The 22,300-nt window shown below is 47.9% G+C and overlaps 2 protein-coding genes across 4 annotated transcripts in view; both read left to right on the plus strand.

Annotated features, from left to right (window-relative positions):
* Window positions 1–35: 35 nt before the first annotated feature.
* On the plus strand, window positions 36–16,224 carry LOC126487458 (dolichyl-phosphate beta-glucosyltransferase). Of its 3 annotated transcripts, XM_050120228.1 has the most exons (11): window positions 68–167; window positions 1,560–1,637; window positions 2,577–2,748; window positions 3,044–3,090; window positions 4,195–4,263; window positions 4,853–4,945; window positions 6,943–7,056; window positions 7,444–7,503; window positions 12,009–12,160; window positions 14,033–14,118; window positions 15,951–16,224. In XM_050120228.1, exons 3-11 carry the CDS (start codon window positions 2,610–2,612, stop codon window positions 16,064–16,066), a joined length of 876 nt encoding a protein of 291 aa, XP_049976185.1. In that variant the 5' UTR covers window positions 68–167; window positions 1,560–1,637; window positions 2,577–2,609; the 3' UTR covers window positions 16,067–16,224. The 3 variants fall into 3 exon arrangements, with proteins under 3 accessions (XP_049976184.1, XP_049976185.1, XP_049976186.1); XM_050120227.1 differs by lacking the exon at window positions 1,560–1,637 and having other exon boundaries at window positions 36–167; XM_050120229.1 differs by lacking the exons at window positions 68–167; window positions 1,560–1,637 and having other exon boundaries at window positions 2,606–2,746.
* Window positions 16,225–21,827: 5,603 nt separating this feature from the next.
* The window catches only part of Smad9 (SMAD family member 9), a 35,989-nt gene continuing 35,516 nt past the window's right edge, over window positions 21,828–22,300 (plus strand). The window contains exon 1 of the mRNA XM_050120250.1: window positions 21,828–22,242. The gene's annotated coding sequence lies outside the window, so the exon portion shown is untranslated. The remainder of the gene's footprint in view (window positions 22,243–22,300) is intronic.

Consider the following 22,300-nt stretch of genomic DNA (forward strand, 5'->3'; position numbering starts at 1 on the left):
CGCTGCGGGCGGCGGCCTTGGGCCAGCAAGGCCTCTCCTGTAGGGCGGGGCTAGACGGGGCGCGGCGTCGCTCGGCGCTTCCGCAATTGTGGAGCTGCGGGATGTCTGCGCTGCTGCTGCAGCTGGCGGGGCTCGGCGTGGCGCTTGCGGCCGCCGTGCTCATTTTGGTGAGACCGTGGTGGAGTTCCGGGCTCCGGGCTTCCCCTCCGCACTTCCCACTCGTTTTCGAGTCTCTTGCATCCAGATCCCCTGAAATCCTTGACCCTTTTTTGCCCCTTTGGACCTTGTCTAAGTGACCCGTCTCCACCCAGCTTCTCCGGGTCCCTGCTCCCGGACCCCCGCCTATCCAGCCTATCATCCCTCAGCCTTCATCTTGGGCCTTCAGATGCTGCAATTCGGAGCTTTCTGGTGTGCCATGTGCTGCAGCCAGGAAGAGAGCAGTGGACCCAGCAGACTAGGGTCGGTGGGTGAGCGAGAAACAGGCCCAGACCTCGTCTTGTTTTCGGCTAGGGGTCGTTTTGTCCCAGAATCAAGTACCTTAGCATTTTCTTTGCCATTCTTCTAGAAACGATGCAGACCCTTGCTGGTATGTAAGTAGAAAAGGGCAGATTCGCCAACAACTCTGCCACAGTTTCCAGAGACTGCCACTCATTCAGTAAAGGGGAGATTTTGAAAAGCTTCCTTGGCCTTGAGACCAGGTGGCTAGACAGTTGGCCAGGAAGGCCTCTGTCGCCTTGCCATGCACGCACATTCATAGTCTAGGAATGGTGTGGCCTGGTGACGTTGTCGCTGTGTGTCTGGGTGAGCCAGGAGCCCTTTCTTGCTAAAACGCCTTCTTTAAAGACTTGGAACAAACCTGGATTTTGTCGGCACAGTTCTGAGTTGAGGCTACCTTGCCTTGTGTCAGTGTCACTGATCTAGATGAGTGTGTGCACGGTGAGGTTGTGTGCACTATTAGATGTCCCTGGCTTGAAGTAGTAGAGGTGCCCTTTATTGTACAGCGTCGTGCTGCGTGTTGGGCTTGGGGTGCAGTGCGCTGGTAGTCCAAACTCATCGTCCATCTATCTGCCCGCAGTCATTCCTTCTCTCCAGCGTCTCCCAGTTTTTAAAAATCATTTAAGAACAAATCCAAATAACATTTCAACCCTAAATCATCTGCATTTTTTTCTGTCGGGATCCCTTTTTAAAAACCATGGCTGCAGTCAGGTAATTTGAACTGTCTTTTAAAACCTAACTAGTTTTTCTGTGGTTCCCAATAGCCTGTCCATTTCAGTTCTCTGAGTTTGCCAGTGTAGGTTTAACAGGCTGCCTTCCCAAGCACCTTTAATTTTGTCTGCCTTCCAAATTTCCTGTAGGATTTGAGGATTTAATTAAAGGCACGTGTGAGTCTATTTTTCAGACGGGTCTGTGGGGGTTTTGTTTGTTTTTGTGAAAAGTCCTCAGGTTCCCAGTCACCTGAAACACCTTTTACATCCGGAGGCTCAAGTCTTTAAGACTCTGAGATCTTCCCCTGGTGTCTTAAAACAATGGCCAGCTTTTATTCTTGTGTTTTTTTACAGACTCCGGTGTCTGTACATGTTTCTAGCCACTGCAGTGATTAATCTTGAGGCTACCATCCTTCTTCCCAGGCCTGACAGGCAAGCACTTCAAGTGGCCCACGTGCCCCTTTCCCCGAAGCCCTCCTGAGTACAGATCGGTTTTGCTTTCTGTCTGCTTTGCTGTGTTAACATAAACCTTCCCGCCCCAGATCTGGGTTAATCGTTTTCTTAGGAGCATTGATTGCTTTCTTGAAATCCTCACAACCTAGACAATAGAGTGGACAGCCAGACTCCTTTCATTTTTTAAAGGACTGTATTTTATGTTTTTTAAGTGTGCATGTGTGTGTGTACATGCACACGAATGCAGAATCCAGAGACATTGGGTCCCCAGAGCTGTAATTACAAGCAATTAGTTGTGAGTCACCACATGGGTGCTGGGAACTGAACTGGGTCCTCTGCAGGAGCAGCCAGTGCTCTTAACTGTTTCAGCCCCAGGAGCCTGCAAGTCTCTAAGAGATGCTGTTCTCAGTTGGAATTTAGAATAAATATCAGAATGCATTCTTAAGCACTATAGTTCCTGCTGTGGGGCCCAATAGGCTGACTCAGTTTGGTCCTTCCGTGGTCAGCTGCCAGATGGATTTGTCTGCCACATACATGCTCCAGGCAGGATATGGTACCCACCATGCAGTCCATTTGTAAGAGTGGGCTGGACTTCCTGTATTGACTTTTGGATCTGGCATAGAAGAGACCCTGGGGGATGAGTGGTGGGTCAAGGCCTCCTAAAACATTTAGCACATTACTATGGGGTCAAGGACAGTCATCAGTTCATAAGGGGTTAATTAAGGCCTGGCTGCCAAGTAACAGCATAATCACCTCCAGAGTCAAACCTGAGACTCCAGAGTCTCCCAAACAGCAACAAAAATAAATAAATAAATAAATAAATGTAATAAAAATTTTTAAATTGTGCAAATAGTGATGTTTTAGCAAAGCAAACACTAAAAGAGATCAATGTAACCCACTTTTCACATCTCCCTATAGGTATCTGTCATTGCATTTATAACGGCTACAAAAATGCCACCACATCACCAACATGAAGAAGAGAAATTCTTCCTTAATGCCAAAGGCCAGAAGGAAACTTTACCCAGCATCTGGGACTCACCTACCAAACAGCTGTCTGTTGTTGTGCCTTCCTACAACGAAGAGAAACGGTGTAAGTTCTACTTGAGTTCATTCCCTAGTGGGTCCTTTGGGGAGAAAAGAAATCCTGCAGTGTTTGCCCTTAGAGAGGAGGGCACGGTTGGCAGCTGTGACTGGGAAGAGGGGAAGTGAAGTGGCTGGACTGAAGTCCTGTGGTGAGAACAAGGGACATTCTGGGTGAGGATAGACTGAGTGACATCCCTGAGGGTTTTGGTAGATGACAGGCATGTCTTCCTATATGAATAAAGTGTGCTGGGTTTGCTAACTCATTTTCAAAAGCAATGTATAAAATATTTTTTTCCCTTTAGTGCCCGTGATGATGGATGAAGCCCTGAACTACCTAGAAAAGAGACAGGTATCACTTCTCTTTCAATGTCACATCTCCGGTTAGAACTGAAGCAGGTCAGCAGTTGTAGACCCCAGCTAGGCGCACTGTGGGAGGCAGGCCCAGCATGCAGCATGCTACCTCCAGAAGGAGACAAACCAGGGAGCTGCCATTTCTCCGGTGTCTGCTCCCCCTCCTAATTGTCTCTTGCTCGGTGATGTAGATTATGTACCAGGGAATGCGGCCAGGCTCACTTCTGTGATGTCCGTGTGTGTGCAGTATTCACGTACGGAGATCCATTGGGGCCCTTATAACACAATCTGCAGAAGTTTGCTTCTCAAATGAGTGCATATTGATTATGTGATATGAGATTACAGCCTTAGAATTTTAAATGATAACTAACCACACAAAAAGAAAATATTGTAGTACAGCCTTTCCTCAGAAACGGTCGCCAATACCGGGCTTCCTAACATCTCAACATGCATATGCAGAATACTGGGCTTCCTAACATCTCAACATGCATGCAGAATGCAGATGCTCAAATACCCTAGGCAGGCATGCTGCAGGGGCTGTGTTCCCAACACTAAAAGATGTCTTTTTAAAATGCTTGCACATTTTATATTCAGAAGCACAGCTGTTGCTTAGGTGACAACTTTGTTAGGACTGGGATGGCGTCTTAGTGGGTAACGGCTCTTGCTGTGCCAGCCTGAGGGACCTGCGTTCAGTTCCTGAGAAGCCACAGTGGGAGGAGAGGACCAACTGCAAGTTGTCCTCTGACCTCCATGCATGTGCATGCCCACGTGCGTGAGTGTGCACACATGCAATATCAAAATAAATTTGAAAGAAAATCGTTTTTAAATTGCAGTTTACAGGCTGCCAAGGTGGCTCATAAGGTAAAGACCCTGCAGCCAAGTCTGACCATCTGAGTTTGCTACCTGTGTCTCACATGGTAGAAGAGAGTGGACCAATACAAGTTGTCCTCTGACCTCTGTATATGCACCGGGGTCATTCCCACACACGTACACACGTATGCACACACACACAAGTGTGAAAACATTTAAAATATTGTTGTAACTTTATTAATCTCTATCATAGTTTTGCCAGATTATGATTTGTTGCTTTTGGTTTGTGCAGAAGCAGGACCCTATGTTCACTTATGAGGTGATAGTAGTTGATGACGGCAGTCAAGACCAGACGTCACAAGTAAGTGTGTGTGCTTTAGAACGGCTGGTCGGTGGGAAACCTAGAGCCGTTTAGGACATGCGGCCTATTTGAGCTTGCTGGGGAACCCAGAGCTGTGCTCCTTACTTCCTGTCCCATGTTCACCTAAGGGTTCATCACTGCAGGGAAGTCACAGAGGCAGGAGCTGGGAGTCAGCTGGTCACATGACATCCACAGTCGGGGACAGAGAGAAACAAGTGCACCCACACTGCCTGCTTGCTTGTTAACTTTGTTCAGTCACACAGTGTTTGGTGCTCCAGTGTGCTGCGCGTTCCACTCTCAGTTAACACTCAAGACAATCCCCCACGGAAATGCCAAAGGCCAAGCTGTCTAAGGAAGTATGAGCTGCAGTGGTGGTGTCTGTGTGACTTGTGGGATCTGAGTTATTGCTCCTCTTTGTGTTTTATTTATTATGTGTGCCCTGACTGACAGGTGGAAGTGTTTCTATCTGTGGGGCACAATGTGGAATTTCAGTACATGCATTTGACATGTTCTGATCTCATCAGGGTAGCTCACATCCTGACATCACTTCCCCAAGCTAACTGTATTCTGACTTCTATATCATCAACAGGTCGCTTTAAAATACTGCCAGAAATACGGAAGTGACAAAGTGCGAGTGATCACGCTGGTTCAGAACCGTGGGAAAGGTGGTGCTGTACGGATGGTAATAATTCACAGTTTTGTTTAAAATATAAGGCATAGATAGAGAACCTCCTTTTCGGCATATAGGACCACATATCAAATAGCAGGAGCTGAAGTGAAGATATCAAGAACTTTAATAATTCCATTGATTTGATGAAGTCTGACTTTCATATGCTGTCTGTAATGTACTAGATGGTACAAAAAACGTTTGTGTTTGTATAGAGTGTCCTGTAGTCTTTGCAGAGGCCAGAGTGTCCCTGCTCACACAAGGACAGCACACACTTGTGTGTTGCACTTTCCCTTGTGAAGGCACAGCAGAGCCTGGTAGCGTGAAGTCAGGTGACTCCTGGGTCAGCTGATGTGGAGCGCTGTGCAGCAGGAGGGACAGTCGTCCATACAGTGGAGTGAAGAGCAGAGGCTCCTGTGAGGACATTCAAGGCCCAAGCCAGAGCAGGGTGTTTCTTGTCAAGGCCTGTCAGGTAGAAAACAATTTAAACTGTAGAAAGGACCAAAACCCAGTGAATGTGAAGGCAAATCCAGCTAGCACTCTGAGGTGACTAGTGGTTTATATTTTCCCCAGAAAGAAGCCTCGAGCAAGCAGGCCAGACTCTCATAGCTCTCCTGGTTGTCAGCAGAGGCCCTGGCTCTCACCTTTCCCTTCCTTTTCCTCATGAACACAAAAGACTCTTAGGGCATTCTATCACCTGGACATTGATTCATTTCATTCATGTACTTGTTTGTTTACTTATTCATTTTGTTGTTGAAAATAAAACATTAAACCTAGGGAAATGGCTCAGCAGTTAAGAGCACTGACTGTTGTTGCAGAGGACTCGGGTTTGGTCCCAGGTTCTCACACAGTGGTTTATAGCCACCTGTGACTCTAGTTCCTGGGATCCTGTATCCCCTTCTGGCCTCTGCATGTACTGTCTGTGTACTGTGCATATGCAGTGCCTGCAGGAAAAGCACTCACACACAAATTAAATCTTTTTAAAGATCAGTAGCACGTGTTGAGGAAAACAATATGTTTCATTAGACGTTTTCATACATGGAGATTATGTAAATTAATCACAGTCACCCCATAGTGTCCCCTCTTGGCCGCCTCACAGTGTTCCCTGGGTGTCTTTAGACTTAACCCAGAGTCAGAGTCAGAAAAGTCATCCGTCCTCACCCAGTGTCGTGTTCTCTAGGGTTAGATTATTCACACAGAGGTGCTGACAAGAGAAAGGGGGGTACACGGCAGATACCCACAGTCAGTGGAGGTGAGTCTGAGGGAGACAGAGGCATGTTGAGGAGGGGCCAGCCCTAGCACAGGGACAGTGATGAGATTTCTGTCTGCAGTCAGCATGAGTGCTGACCAAGTGCTGCGTCACTCCGGCACACCGCAGAAATTAATTTCCTTGTAAATATATGCACGGCTAGTCACGGTTTGTACCAATGGCCAACCTGATTTACCAAGTGTCAGTTGCCCCAACGAACAGTAAAAAGTTAGTGACACCACCTTTGCCCTGTTCAGCCACTAATTTAAAATACTTACGGCACCATAATAAAGAAAAGTCACCTTCACCGTGCCCTTCTCAAGAATATGAGGCTTCAGACTGGAAATCCCCCTGCTGCCTCCTCCTAAGTGGGGGTTACAGACGCACTCAGAGCATGTGTGTTATTTCTGTTTGGGGACAGTTCTTTACATGTGCACGAGTTGCCTCGAGTCATGTGACACTGACCCCCTAACATGGCACATAGATGTGCAAGGTGTGTCCTGCTTTCTGTGCCAGTGCCGAGGACTCCTTCCCTCCTCCAAGTTCAGACTGATGGTTTTAGGGTATTAGAGGCGGAGTGTGAAACGTTCGCAACAGTGAAATGGGCAGGAGATACATGAGGGCCGTCCTGGCTGCATAGCTATGAACTTTGGCCTCCTTCTGCCGTATTATACCCAATACTCCGCTCAGAATGAGCTGAGATGCCGTGGAGTTTGAACTTAGTTCTAAGCAACTTTCTTTCTCCTGGAATTTGTGAATTCAGGGTGTGTTCAGTTCTCGAGGAGAGAAGATCCTCATGGCGGATGCTGATGGAGCCACAAAGTTCCCAGATGTTGAAAAACTAGAAAAGGGGCTGAGTGATCTCCGGCCGTGGCCTGTGAGTATAAGAATTCACTGCATGGGAAGATCAGGTGCACAGGGCTCAAAAGCGAAGTCAGAATTTACCTAAAGTTCTTCTTTCTTTTTGTTTAGAGACAGGTTCTCACTACGTAGACCAGGCTAGCCTTGAACTCACAGAGATCCACCTCTCACTGCCTCTGAAGTGCCGGGATTAAAGGTGTGTGCCACCACACCAAACAGAATCCTGATAAGTATGACTCGCTGTCTCCAGGCTGTGCATATGCTTCACCCTCGATAGACTTTACAAATATTAGTGTTGTTTTTTCAAAGTGTTCCTAAAGGTGAGACCTTTGCATTGAAGATGAGTGCATTCATATGTGATCCTTAAATATTAAAGAAAATTATGGTGTTGCTTTTACCTCAGGATCAAATGGCCATCGCCTGTGGGTCTCGAGCTCATTTGGAGAAAGAATCAATTGCTCAGGTGAGGCTTTCCCAAGCTGCCACAACCCCATTTTACACACACAAGCACATCTGATAAGAAATGGGTTCCTGTGTTTTCTCTCAAAAATTCTCTTCCCTTTAACCTCACTGGAACTCATGCAGGATTAGTGTAAGTACACAGGATGGGCGAGGCTCTACCTCAGCATATAAGCACTCTTAGAATTGTGTCTAAGATACAGAAGGCATCATTCAGACAAGGCAGACTTTTCTAAACAAAAGTTTCTTTTTTAAATTATGTGTGTGTGTGTGTGTGTGTGTGTGTGTGTGTATGTGTGTGTGGGGTATACAAAATATTCTAAAGTATGAAAAAAACATACAAACTCTGAAATTTTGCTAGTCCCAAGTAAGTTCTATTCCAGGGATATTTTGAGTTTTGTTCAGAGTTTAAATATTTCTTGTTTCATGTCTGTAAAAACAGTCATTTAACTGACAATTGTCAGACTCATGCCAGTTCCTTACATGTCACCAAAGACTGCAGGCTGCTCTTTTGTAGACCACACCTAAAAAGCTGGAGCAACTCAAAGGCTAGGAATTTCAGTGAGGAGGTGTGTGTGTGTGTTTTAGAAGTCACAGTCAGGGTTTTCCACTTAAAGTTGGAGATCCTGGGTGTCAAGTCCAGTAGCCGCCGTGTTTGCAGGGGTTCATCGCCGAGAATAAAGAGCCAGTGTCAGTCTGTGGCCTGGGGAGCGACTTATAGCCCGTCACTCTGAGTCAGCCTCAGGATGAGACCCTGGCCTGCCTTTTCAGCAGGTCACAGGTTACATTGTGCGCATTAATTCTAAAACTATTAAAATAAATATCTCCCCTCCGTGATTCTGTAATTTGGTAGGAGGAAAGTTTAAACTCTACCAGGACACAGGCAGCAGGGCTGCAGATGTTTACGGGCAAGGCAGCAGAATTCTCTGGGAAGCAGAGAGACAGCTCCTGAAGCTGGAAGGGGACTTGAACATGAGTTTCCCTTGACCCTCGTTTTTTTTTTTCCAGAAATAAACTTTTATAAGATAGTTACATTTTTATCTTATGTATATGACCATTCTGCCCGTGTGTTGTGTGTCTGTGTACTGCATGCATGACTGGCTCTGACAAAGGAGGGCACTGGATTCCTAAAGCTGGAGTTACAGATGTCTGTGAGCCACAGTGTGGTGCTGGGAACCCAACCCAAGACTTCCGGAAAAAACAGCCAGTGCTCTTAACCACTGAGTCATCTCTCCGGCTCCAAAATAATCGATTTTTAATATCTATTTACTATTTTATGTCCCATGCAGTTCTCATTAGTGTTTGAAAATGTTAATCTGTTAAGCATGGAGAATATCACTGTTCTAGACATTTATTACAGAAAGCTGAGAGAGAGGCAAGTTGAACTTGATTGACGTCTTTATACTTGGGAGAAAGAAAGGAAAAAGAATGTGTCCAGGAGGGGTTGCACCTTGCTGAGGTAGTGAGGTCCAGAATTCAGCAAAGGGGATGTGACTGTGTCCCAGGAGGACACTGACCCCAGCCGGCAGACCGAGTGCAGACTGTCATGAGTGTGTGGGGTTTGCTTTTTGTGGCCTGAGCATGATGCTGAGAACACAGCAGAAATATCTTTGCGAACACAGCAAAAGTTGCTTTGCAAATGAAAACAGGTTGACATTAATTCAAAGAAATCTGAGTAAATTTTCCCTTTTAAAACTACGAAGCTTGGGGCTAGAGTTGGCTCAGTGGTTACCATCACTGGGTTCAGTTCCCAGCCCCCCACATGGTGGCTGTCAGCCGTCTACAGCTCCTGTTTCAGGAGGTCCAGCACATTTTTCTGGAACTGTATGTGCGTATGCGGTACAGACGTACTTGCAGACAAAGCAGTTATACACATAAAATTAAATCTTTTTTTTTTAATTTGTTTTAATATGAAGCACTACAGGCCAGGGCTAATCTGTTTGGTGAAGGAAACTAAAGAGTGAGAAATAAAGAATCAGGAACCACCGGAGTCATCAAGAGGAGAGAGGTGGCCTCTGCTTGCTGCCGGGCTGTGTGTTTTGGGTTAACCCTTTGTTTCCTGCAGTACTGAGGCTCAAAGCCAGGGCCTTGTGTGCTCTAGGCCAGTGCTTCACCACTGAGAGTTGAATCCTCAGCCCTTTGGTTTTATTTTTAAGGATGTAAATTCTCTTGACTTAAAACTTGCGCTCGTGAAGCCTGGCACAGTGGGGCTCCCAGCACTCTGGAGGCTGACTAGGACTTCTCCCAGGTCTACATATTTATAGCGACTTGTTCTGTATCCATTTCTTCACCTCTCAACCTAGTGGTTGATTCAGGGCTTCTGGCCCTTCATGCTGATCCACTCTCTGGCAAGAAGAGGCCACCTGCTGCATTGCTGCTCGTGACTGCCACCTAGTGGGACTGCTGTCCAGATCATTAGCTACTCCTGCCTTAGGAAAAGCTGTTTCCAGGAGGCATCTAGTCGAGGAGCGACAGCATGGCCTTCTATTTCTTCTCCTACACCACACATAACATAAGCCATGGGGACCAGTCCGAGCACAGTGGAAAAAAATCGTCAGAGAATTAAGACTCCAAAAAGCAGGCTGAGTGCTGAGTGGCTTACGATCAGTATCTGGATACTGCTTTTCTGTGTTTTACTGCATCCTCAGCATCATTCCTTCTGTTGCTGCTCCCCTAGAAGGCAGGCATAGCTCAGATAGAAGCTTTAGGTTCTTTGTGGGTGCCTTTGGAGTTTATCATTTAGAAGCACTCAGGAGTGGAATCCTTTGGTATTTGTTTGATGCCTTTAGTTTTTAAAGAAATTATCAGTAAGCTTCATATTTCTTCTTTTTCCTGCACTGTATAGACCTTAGGGATACTGTTATTAATTCTGAGGCAGTATCTTTCCTAATACTAAATATTCATTTCATAAATTAGCCTCTCTTTCTTTCTTTCTTTTTTTTTTTTCCTTTTTCCCCTCTGTGTAACAGCCCTAGCTGTCCTGGAACTCCCTCTGTAGACCAAGCTGGCCTCAAACTCAAAGAGATCTGCCTGCTTCTGTCTCCTGGGTGCTGGGATTAAAGGCGTGTGCCACCACTGCCCAGCTTAAACTCTATTTCTTTGTTAACTTCATCTACTGAAGTCTGTCTCATAATATATTTTAGTTAAGTCATAATTTTTAAGTTAAGTTTCAAAAATTAAAACAAGATTTTCTTTGTGGTTTATCTAGATTATTTTGCTTTTTTCTTCTTTATTTTTATATTATATGTATGTATGTTTTGCTTACGTGTATATGAGCCACACATGTGAAGTAACTTTGGAGACCGGAAGAGGGCATCAGAGGCCCTAGAACTGCTGGAAACTGAGCCCAGGTCTTCCGCAAGAGCAGCCAGTGCTCTTGCCTGCTGAGTCATCTCTCTGCCCCTATTACACTTTCACATGTGTTAGAAATCAGATAAATTAGGCTGGCACACACTTTTCATCCCACTCTCAGGAGGCAGAGGCAGGCCGATCTCTGAGTTTGAAGCCAGCTTGGACTACGGAGAGAGTTCTAGGACAGCCAGAGCTACACAGAGAAAAGCTGTCTCAAAAAAACAAAACAAACACATTAGACTTTTCTTGTGAATACCTCACCTTCTGTTTTTTAATAAACAGCTGCATTCTAAAATACGACAAAGCCCTGTTACCACCAAGTAAAGCATGGGAATGTTTTCCCGTGATCACGCAAATTACATTGAAAACTGTTCAAGCAGAAGTTTGCTTGTGTGATTTCCACCTTGAATTTTCATCTTCCTATCTTTCGGTTTCTCTTTGTCACTTTCCTTAGCATAGTTGCCCTTTGAGGAGATTAGTCAGTCTTCCGGTACTTATTGGGAGTATTTTATGTGGAAGACACTGAGCAGGCAGATGTGAGCTTCCCAAAGTGTGTTAAAATGAGATTTCCCCGCCCTCACGTGCTCAGAGAGGTAAGAGCCACTGCATCAGAACATGATTGGTGACCGAGGACTTTACAGTTTTTATAGACGGGGGCTTTGATATCCCTTCCCACCCAGTCACAGTGGGGCTGTGCTTGAGAGGAAAGCTGTCAGCCTTCCGTATGAAATCGTTACTGAGTTCCTGTTACTCTCCGGCCTAGCACATGGCTCACAGCTTTGACATAATTCTATTTTACTCTCTTACTAACTCTGTAAAGTAGATGCCATTCCGCTGTAATTTACTCAAGGACAGCTTGCTCTCAGCCTCGGAGGCAGGGCTCAACTCTGCTCAGAGGACACCTTTCTTTTGTGTTTGTTCTTACACTGATGGTTAAGAACAAAAGCAGATAGGTCAATGCAGAGCTGGCCCCTCGGGTCCTGAATTTCTGCTCTTACCCAGGCCCCAGGAAACATAACTTCTCCCATGATGCTCTGCTGTTGAAGCAGCACCCTGCTCACAATGCCTCCAACACCTGCTGTCTAGACTGGAGGCCCCCCGCCCCACCCCAGTGTCTCCCAGAATGGAAAAATGATTTCTCTTTTGCCCTTGTTTTAGCGTTCTTACTTCCGTACTCTGCTTATGTATGGATTCCACTTCCTGGTGTGGTTCCTTTGTGTCAAAGGAATCAGGGACACGCAGTGCGGGTTCAAATTACTGACCCGAGAAGCAGCAGCCCGGACCTTCTCATCTCTGCACATCGAACGGTGGTAGGTTTCTGACTGGAATGTCTCATGCATGCCTTCCTATCTGGCATCTAGATGATAGGATACAGCCCTGTTGTCTCATCTGGATATGATGAGTATCCAGATGTAGCCAGATTGGCACATGTTCACCTAACACCGGCAGTGTCAGCCGTGTGGCTAGAATTCACCTTTAAGCCTCCCTCTGCCCCTCGTGATCCTTTCCAGTTGACAGGTCTCTCTCCTCAGCCTGGCTCTTTGCTGAGCTCTCCTGCCATCTTCAAACTTAGCCTTTTCCACTTCTTTTCTCTCATGTGTTCATCCTTTCCTTGGCTCATGTGCCTCCAAACCCCATCCATTGACCCTGTCTGTGCAGCCCTGTTTGCTCCGTCCACAGCCTTTTATTGAAAGAGTGCCCTATGTTTGCTGCCTTCATCTCCCCATCTTGTCCCTCTCCTACCTTACATACTTGTCATTCCTGTCTCTCCTGAACTAGCCCTGACATTGGTTCAGCCCCTGCATGTGTCCAGCCACGGCCACAGCCTGTTAGCTTCTCTCCACCCCCACCACCTCACAGCCCAAGGGATCTTTGTAATCACAGTCACACTTCTGCTTCGAATCCTGCAGTGGCTTCCTGCGACCTGTGGAGGAATTGCAAAGCTGCCCCGCCTGTGTCCCGTCTGTCCCAGCCACGCGCTGTTACAGTCATCACACCTGTTCTCACTCCCCGGGGTCATTGCTTCAGTCTGATCTCTCTCCTCCAAGCACAGGCTCTTGAGGGGCTGCGAATGTCACTTAGTTGGAAGAGTGCTTGCGTGCATGAGGCCCTGGGCTCCAGCTCCAGTGAGGAGGAAAGTTCTAGAAGGGAAGGAATCCTTCCTGACTTGACTCACTAATCTCCTCTGCTACAAAGAGTGCTTGGTATTTTCATTGCCCGGGGATACTGCTGATAACGCTCATCCTTGCTGAGCGTTAATTGAAGGTTCTCTGTAACTTGTTCCTGATGGGTAGCCATGATTATCTAAGATATGCCCGTGTTCGACGTCTCTGCCACGTTTGTGGATCTGTTTCTGAAGATCGGTCATCCTCCCTAGAAATAGGTTTCAGATAAACTCCCCAAAATTCTCTTAAACTAGAGTCAAAATTTAAATTATTGTGTGTGCTTAAAGTCTTTAATTTCCTCCATTAAAATGGGTGGAGTGTAAAATAGGTGGTCTTCGGGTCCAGGTGTCTGTGTTTGTTCGGTGGTCAGCATCCCATGCTAATCATTCTTGGTTCTCAGAGGCTTACCCAGCATTCCCAGCTCCTGCCCCAGCTGCGGTGTTGCTTTCTTGATGAAAATAGTGCATCTGAAGATGTGCTTCTGTGACAAAGGAAGGACCCAAGCTAGACTTGGCTGCAATCGTGCATTGGGACAGTAACCCTGTGGGTGTGCCTGTCACTACAGCCTTCCAGACTAGGGAGGCTTCAGTAGCTGCCAGGACCCACTCTATCCAAGACAGTACAGGGAAGAGACAGCCAGGGCTGAGAGGAGAACATGGAGAAGCAGCTCCAAGTGACCAGAGTGGCCCTTTCAGGAGCCTGGCAGTTCTGTATGCTAGCTGGGGAAGGCTGAGAGAGAAAGCGTCCTTCTGCAAACTCCTAGGATTAAAGTGTGTCTGCTGAGCACACAAGGCAGACTTCATCTGAGGGTTTCTGAGCTGTGGCTGAGGTTCACCATTTCTCATTTAAATGCTCTTGTTCTCCTTGAAGCTTTCGATCCACTCATTGTCCACTTATTTGACCCTCTGTGGGCCTGGCCTTCAGTTTTACGTAGAAGTTTCACATCTGCCCTGCTAGACATCTGATTGATGTCCCCACTTGTCCTTTCTAAAATAAACAATATATTTTCTGTTTCAGGGCATTTGATGTAGAACTGCTATACATAGCACAATTCCTTAAAATTCCAATAGCGGAAGTCGCCGTCAACTGGACTGAAATTGAGGGTGAGTGGACTGTTTCTTTACAGCTGGGCCTTAGCTGGGCAGTGCAGTTGTCTGAGAGAGTCTGCTGGCACCCATTGGCCCCTGTCCTTCACCAGGGCCTCCCACCTCTCCACGGAGCTCTCTGTGTTCCATCAAATTTCTTTCTGCTGTTTTTCCAGTCTCTTTTGAGTCTTTGGTGGGCTTCCTCCTGGCCCAGGTTCCTCGTAGACAAGGTCCTGGTGCTCAAGTGTTACTAGCTGGGCACTACAAACCCCTGTACGGAGCTAAGGAGGGACCATGAGTGTCATAGCCATCCGGAACATGTGCCCTTGTTTTAAGTGTGGTTTCATTGCATTTCTTAGGCTTATCGTGAACTCACAGACTCAGGCTGTCCTCATCCCAGCCTCCGCAGGGTTAGATGTAGCTACACATAATTCCCAGTGTCAAGGTCTCTTAAATTCAGCCTCGTGACATCTTTATAAGCGTGTGTCAGGCTCCCTCCCAACAGGCTGTCTGTGTGCAAGGTGAGCTCTCACTCTCTCCTGCATTTACCTTGGGACAAACCCAAACTCTTCACTGTGTGGGGCAGTGGTGTGACCAGCTGAAGTCCTCTGCAGTCTCCGCTCCTGTGCACTTGGCCTCCAACCCCACTCTGGGAGTCCTGATGCAGAAGCATGTGCCATGCCTGAGTTTGGGTGTCTCTGGCTTCCACAAACTACAGTGTGTTTATAGAAACTTGGAAAAATCCACACCATTATTCTAGAGTCAAAGAGGACAACCTTGTGGGCACTTTGAAGGGGCTGAGGGTTAAAATCATTTTCAGGTGTGTGCTGTTGGCTCCTCTGCATCTCAGAGGTAGTTGTGTTAGAGTTCTTCCTGGTTTGTCCCCAGTTAACAGTAGAGAATGTCTCCAGAATGTGTTAGTGGCCATGTTTCCAGAAGAAAGCTGTTTGTGCTCAGGGTGGAAGGAGGGTCTGCTTTGGGGGTGGAGCTTATTAGAAGTGATGAGCCTTCCTCCTGATAGATGCTCACTGACTGGCAGGTACCACAGCAGTGTCCTTAGGGACCAGACGTCCACTTAGACTGCTACTCCCTTGTAGCCGGAGGCAGAGCGGTAGGCAGCTGCCGTCTGGACACAGGCGTTATTGTCACTGTTGAGTCTAGGCATTGCTGGTGTGGGGGTGCACACCTGTGGTCCAGGCCTCAGGTGGGTGAGGCAAGGATAGGTCACAGGTTCAGAGCCAGGTTGGACTACTAGTGAGTCCAAGACTTGCCTTAGCTGGGCTTCTCTCCGGGAGAGAGAGAGAGAGAGAGAGAGAGAGAGAGAGAGAGAGAGAGAGAGAGAGAGAGAGAGAGAGAGAGAGAGAGAGGTGGGTGGGGGGGGGGGGGGGAGGCTCAGTTGTAGGCCTTCTGTGTGTGTGTTTATAGCGTTCTGTGAAATTATTACTTTTCATGAGCTGCCACCCAGTTCCTAGTACTCTCTCCATGTACAAACCCTTCTCTTGGCGTCTGAAACGTTCACACTTGAGAGGCACCCGAGTTTCCTTGCACTTAGAGACGTAGCTTTGTTTCGGGAGGAGAGTCACTTCAGCTTTATAACTTAAAAAAGGATTTAAATAAAATTAAGATGCTAGGTGCTCTCAAAGGTCACTAACTTACCCCCTCCATGTGCGCGCGCGTGTGTGTGCATGCATGTGTGCGTGTGCGTGTGCGTGCGGTTGTGTGTGTACACACATGCCCAGGGATTCACACATGTAGAAAACGGTTCTCTACCTCCCAGCCCCAGCCACTTTTAGGATAACAGCTTTAAACTGCTGCACGTTTCTTGCAGTTTAATTGATTCTTAATTGCAGGTTCTAAGTTGGTTCCGTTTTGGAGCTGGCTCCAAATGGGCAGAGATCTGCTCTTCATCCGACTGCGGTATCTGCTGGGCGCCTGGAAGCTCGAGCGAACGAGGAAGATGAATTAGTTTGCTGCCGGGACTGGACTGCACTTTTACCTACGGTGTCATGCAATTTCACTTGAAATCAGGATTTTTCAATGAAGCTGTGATGGACCTATCCTCACTATCTGCAAACCATGAGATGTCTTTGGGGACAAATAAATTTTTACGTATTTGTGTCATAAGTTAGGTTTTCTTTTATTTCGTAGTCTTTATTTTGACTCCTGTCATTAAGGTTCTGAGATGGACACTTTTTTTTTTTATTTTATTGAGAATAAGAAAAAAAAGTTTCCGCCTCCTCCCATTTCCCTCCCCCTCCCCCACTGTTCTCCCCCTCCCCCCTCTCTCCTCCCCCTCCCCCCACTCCTCTCCCCCTCCCTCTCCTATCCAAAGAGCAGTCATGGTTCCCTGCCCTGTGGAAAGTCCAAGGTCCTCCCCCCTCCTTCCATGTCTAGGAAGGTGAACATCCAAACTGGCTAGGCTCCCATCAAGCCAGAACATGAAGTAGGATCAAAACCCCTTGCCATTGACCTTGGCTTCTCATCAGTCCTCATTGTTCGCCATGATCAGAGAGTCCGGTTTTATCCCATGCTGTTTCAGTCACAGTCCAGCTGGCTTTGGTGAGCTCCCAATAGATCAGCCCCACTGTCTCAGTGGGTGGGTGCACCCCCCGTGGTCCTGACATCCTTGCTCGTGTTCTCCCTCCATCTGCTTCTCATTGGGACCTTGGGAGCTCAGTCCAGTGCTCCAGTGTGGGTCTCTGTCTCTATCTCCATCCATCACCAGATGAAGGTTCTATGGTGATATGAAAGATATTCGTCAGTAATGCTATAGGATAGGGTCAGTTCAGGCTCCCTATCCTCAGCTTCCCAAGGGACTAACTGGGGACATCGCCTTGGGCTCCTGGGAGCCACTCTAGGTTCCAGTCTCTTGCCAACACTAAGGTGGCTCCCTTAACTAAGATATGTGCTTCCCTGCTCCCATATCCAACCTTTATCCCAATCTTCCTGTTTCCTCAAGTTCCCCCAATCCTCCCCTTCTTACTTTTCTCTCCCTGTCCCCCCTTATCCCCAACCCACCCCACCCCCAAGATCCCAATTTTGTCCCCGGCAATTCTGAGATGGACACTTTGAGACAGAAGACAAGAAATGTCTTAAAGGTGCCTGTCTAGTTTTTACAATCATGATTAAATCATACTCTGTAACAGTCACTTAAAGATGAAGTTGGCTGTACGTTCAAATGCAGGATTACCTGTGTCTCAGTGGCTTTATTTAATACTAGGAATACTAGGAGATTGCCACAATGGTGTGAAATGTCTCTGTGTTGAAAGTAGCTGCTTCCTTGTTCCATTTGTCTCCCTAACTTTGCCTTTATTGTGCCGTCTCTCACCCCCATAACCTTCCCCTCTGGGATTTGTCTGGAAATTCTGTTTGCTTTTCATCCTTCATTTTTTATTGCTGGCTTCAAACATTCTTGGGCAATCCTAAACTGTATCTCAACCCCTGGAAGTCTTTTATCAAAAATGTTTCTAACTAATGATAAATATATTTACTTAATTCCAGAATTAAGATACTGAAGAGGCCAATGCAATTAAAAAAAAAAAAAGAATCTACAGCAACAACAACAACAACAAAATTAAATCATTTCTGACATCATAGAAAAACTAAGCATAATAAAAGTTGTGATAGTTTCTGTTTGAAATACATGCAGAACACACATGTATTTGTGGCTTGGGCCCCAGCATCTGACTGACTGACTGGAAGAATGGAACATTTAGGAGGTGGCACTTAGAACAAGTTAGGGCACTGGGGGTGTACCCTTAAAGAGGATAATGAAAGCTGTGCGTGTGTGTGTGCATGTGTGTGTGCATGTGTGTGTAGCTCCATATTTACCTCTCTAAATACAGAAACATCCAAGCTAAAAATGTAGACTATAATCAGAGGCACTATGAGAAAAGGGCACGTTGATACCCAGAACCTGCTAACCTAACGGGCTGGAATAACCCTGTCTCAAGCAAGGTGGAAAGGTGAGGGCACCTGAGAGTGTCTGTGTGAGCCTACCCTACCCTACAAAGATGAAGAACAAGAAGTCTTATTCTGTACGTAGCTTTCTGCGGCATTGCCCTGGAAGGGGTATCTGACTGGTCACAGCGCAGTTGGGTTCACACTTGGTACCCTCAGCCTTCTCTCTGGCCGTTGGGTCTGGGGCTCGTTGTATATGATGTGGAGGCTTTGAGAGCACATCCAGTGGTCAGAGAAAAACTCTCCAGTGGGTTCAATGGATGAAACTCAGGCATTAATTCTGTATAGCAAGGACTTTTCCCGGCTGAGCCACCTTTCAAAAAGTTCTTAAGCCGGGCGGTGGTGGCACACGCCTTTAATCCCAGCACTCGGGAGGCAGAGGCAGGCGGATCTCTTTGAGTTCGAGACCAGCCTGGTCTACAAGAGCTAGTGCCAGGACAGGCTCCAAAACCACAGAGAAACCCTGTCTCGAAAAACCAAAAAAAAAAAAAAAAAAAAAAAAAAAAGTTCTAGATGTTATCTTTTGTAAACATACCCCGGTTCTCACAGGACAGCAGCCTGAGGCTGCCCCGCTCCCTGTAGAAGGGACATGAGTGTACACTCCCCTCATGTCGCACGTGAGCGAGCGAGTGAGGACACATGTGCCTCCTCCCCTGCCTGATAGGGGAACATCTGGTGTCATGTTTTGTCCACACACTACAGTTCCCTGTGAACTCCAGAAGGACCATGAGAGGCAGAGGCATGTGCCTTGGCTCTCTACTCAGGCTGACGGGAGTTTGAATTGCGTGCCAGTCACTTTGTGTCCCCGGATCTTCAGCTGTAAGACAGAAATGATTATCTCACCGTGTGAGATATGAGGGGGGACATAGAGTCCTGTGTCAGGGAACTGTCACGGTGAGCCCTCATCTACCCTTATTGCTGAATCAAGACCATCTGCCCTTGCTTCGGCTCAGTCCCTTCCTGTTTATCAGCAGTGACCTCCCATGCTGCATTCTTGTTCTTACAAATGCAGCCAGTTTAACAGTTAAGGTTTCTATGCTCAAAACCCCAGTAGGTTCTGCACACAATAGGCATCCTGGGCTGTCTTTGTGACCTCTATCACCACATCTGGAAGGTGACATTTGTCACCAGACCAGCCCCTATGGGGCAGCACCCAAAGAGTCAGGGTGGAGACAGTAGTCTGGAGTGTAGGTGTTCATGCCCACTTCTCAAGGTGGCTGGAATTTCCATCTCTGTCAGAGGCGCCTCCCCAGGTCCTGGCCCGACTGTGACACCTGTGCTTGGGTACTGATGTTGAATGATAGGCGCTTCTATCAGATGGTGCCCTCTGTGTCCACATAGTCTCGGTACCAGGTGCTCAGGGAACTAAGGAGTGAGCCAGTAAGCAGAGCTCCCCCTGGCCCCTGCTTCATTCAGTTCCTGCTTCCAGGTTCCTCCCCTGACTGCCTTTCGTGATAACCTGTAACCTGTGAGATGAAATAAACCCTTTCGTCTCCAGTTTGGTTTGGGTCTGCGCTTTATCTTCACAGCAGACAAGTACCTAGCACAGGAGACTTTGAAACTTTTGGGAAATGGGGTATAGCTGTCAGATGGACCATAGAGGGCTGGGCATTCCAGACCATTCGTCTTCCTGCCAAGGCAGTGAAACCAGTCGCCTCCGGCTTCAGCCTCAACACCCCAAGCTGCTTCCAGAACAGTGCTTTTCTGCCACCACAGACTGTCCCTTCTCAGACCAGGAGGGGAAAGAAATCTTTCCTCCCCGACGTCCTCATCCTCACTGCTCTTAGGTTTTCGGTCACCATGCATAAAAGTCATGCAGAGAAGTGGGAGGGGTGGGCAGGGCTGTGAGCAGAACCACTCCAAAGCCGGGCCAGATGCAAGGTGTGAGGGTATACAGAGCCCAGACTGGGCTGATGGCTGTGCTGACTGTAAGCCAGCTTTCCGTCACCATGACAACTGGAGCAGCGCGAAGGCTTACTTGGGCTGGTGGTTTCTGAGGGGTTGGCCCTGCTTCTTTGGTTCTGTGGTCAGAGCATGTGACAAAAGAGGGCTGCCCGCTTCACGACTGTCTGAAAGGGAGTGGGGGCACCTATATCCTCTTCGGTTTTACGTTGCCAATAACCCCTGTAACTGTGCCACCCTGCTTCCCAACAGGGCCACATGCTGGAGGCCCGGCCTTCCACACATAACCTGGGGGCTGTTTCACGTCCCAGCTAGAGCGCCGCACACGTGACAGATGTGGGCAGAGGAGCTGACAACCCAGGGAGCTCAGTCTGCCTAATAGGTATACTCTTCCAGAAAAGGGAGATTTTAGCTGTGGTTTTTAGATCCCTAACCAAAATCATAAGGGAATTGCCACCAAATCTCAACTGCTGACATTCTGGTCTCATGTATGTTTCCATACCAGAATGCTTTGGTGGAAAAGAATTATGTTCCTATTAAAATGATCCAAAAATGACAGAGGAAGACAGATTACAGATGAGAGTTCTCATAACTAGGCAGTTAAAAGAATCAGCCAGCATGAGTGTTCTTCTCCAGGGCTGGTATTCGCTCTTTCTTGAACCTCACCGGGTTTTTCTGTTTTGTTTCCCTAGCTTTTTAAAGAGTAATGTCCAGGGGGCTGGAGAGATGGCTCAGTGGTTAAGAGCACTGCCTGCTCTTCCAAAGGTCCTGAGTTCAATTCCCAGCAACCATCTGTAATCAGATCTGGTGCCCTCTTCTGGCCTGCAGGCAGGCATACACACAGACAGAATACTGTATATATAGTAAATAAAACCTTTTTTTTTTTAAAAAAAAAAAAAAAAGAGTAATGTCCAGAAAAGGCAGAGTACATATATTCAGAGGTCTGGCCCCCTGCGCCCCCCCCCCCCCCCCCCCCCCCCCCCCCCCCCCCGAGAATTCTGTGAATTCACAGCCTCCATGGCAGAAGCATGAGCCAGCCCATCAACACTCTGTGTTCCATGGAAGGGGGAAACTGGTTGGATCAGTTCTTTCTTTAATATCATTTCTGGGTTAAGTGGTGCTGGACTACAAGTTATCAATTCAGAGAATCGAAGTACTTGCCTCAAAGTGCGCACAAAACAAGTCCCTCATCCAGCCCATGACTTTCATTGGTCCCCACCACTGGTCAGTATTACTTCTGAGGTTTCTTCTTTCCCAGAGCAATCTCAAACCTAACACCTACAGCAGGGCATGGGCCAGCTTTCAGTCTGAAGTCACAGCATTATTGAAACTTCCACGATATATTTTAAGCAAAGCCCTCTTCGGCTACCCTTGGATGGTGTTGCAAAAGCAGCATGTTCCAGAAAGTGGTGGTTTTAGAATTAGGAAAAGAAGTTCAACTGAGAACTTTCCCTTACATTTCCAAGGTGCCTTGGCCTCTTGAAGGATGTGTGCAGGGGGTCTGACCGAGGTGGCCCTATGCCATACTCTGTCTCTTTGAAAACCTTTACGGTTTGGTGGGGGAACCAAAAGCACACCGGTGCTGCTTCCCAAGTGACATTTTAGAGGCAGTCGACCTAGGGGACAGCCAGGCCGCTGGACAGGAAGGTTCCTTGTGCCCGTGATGTCTATCTCGAGAAGATTAGATAGTATGTATTATACACTGGGTAAGAAATCACAGCCCACACCATTACAGGACTGGTTTGAAACTCCACTCGCCACTCAGCTCAGGCAGATTTTCTTGGGCCGGTGCCAGGCAAGTCATGCCTCGGATACAGAGATAAGGAACAGCCAGCCAGTAAATGTGGCCTCTAGGGACTAGAACTCAGCGCGGCTGGCAAGCACGGTTGGTGGTCCTGTCTGCCTCTCAGAGGGACGGCCCCGTCCCTCCGCTGCGCTGCCTGGGTTCCAGGTGGGGAGGACACTTCCGGGGATGACCTGGGGACCCCGCTGGCCCTGAAAGCCCTCTGCAACCGCGATGCGCAGGGCGGGCGGGTGTGCAGCTCGGCGGGGCGGGGAGCGCGGCGTGGCCAGGGCGCACGGCCCCTCCTGGCTGGGGCTGCGCGCACGGCCGCCTGGCGCCCTTCCAGCGCGGCGCACTCACGCGGGCGGCCGAGGAGGAGGCTCCAGCCTGACTGACGCCTCTGGAGCCGCTGTCTCGGTCCCGCCGCCGCCCGCCCGGGCCCTGCAGCTACCGCGCAGCCCGGGTGCGTGGGGGCACGCGTGGCACCGCACGGACAGGTAAGCGCTGCCATGCAGCGAGCGTGGGCACTCTGGAGGTCCCTAAGGTCCTCGGGCG

Source organism: Alexandromys fortis, unplaced genomic scaffold (assembly GCF_014885135.2).
Source record: "Alexandromys fortis isolate MF-2015 unplaced genomic scaffold, M_Fortis_MF-2015_v1.1 scaffold_172, whole genome shotgun sequence".
Lineage (NCBI taxonomy): Eukaryota > Metazoa > Chordata > Mammalia > Rodentia > Cricetidae > Alexandromys > Alexandromys fortis.

Excerpts from the sequence above, each read along its gene's own strand:
- LOC126487458 (XM_050120227.1), top strand. The coding sequence starts at position 102 with ATGTCTGCGCTGCTGCTGCAGCTGGCGGGGCTCGGCGTGGCGCTTGCG. Across the intron at positions 2,749-3,043 it reads CTACAACGAAGAGAAACGGT|TGCCCGTGATGATGGATGAA; the intron begins GTAAGTTCTACT and ends TTTTCCCTTTAG. Across the intron at positions 14,119-15,950 it reads CAACTGGACTGAAATTGAGG|GTTCTAAGTTGGTTCCGTTT; the intron begins GTGAGTGGACTG and ends TCTTAATTGCAG.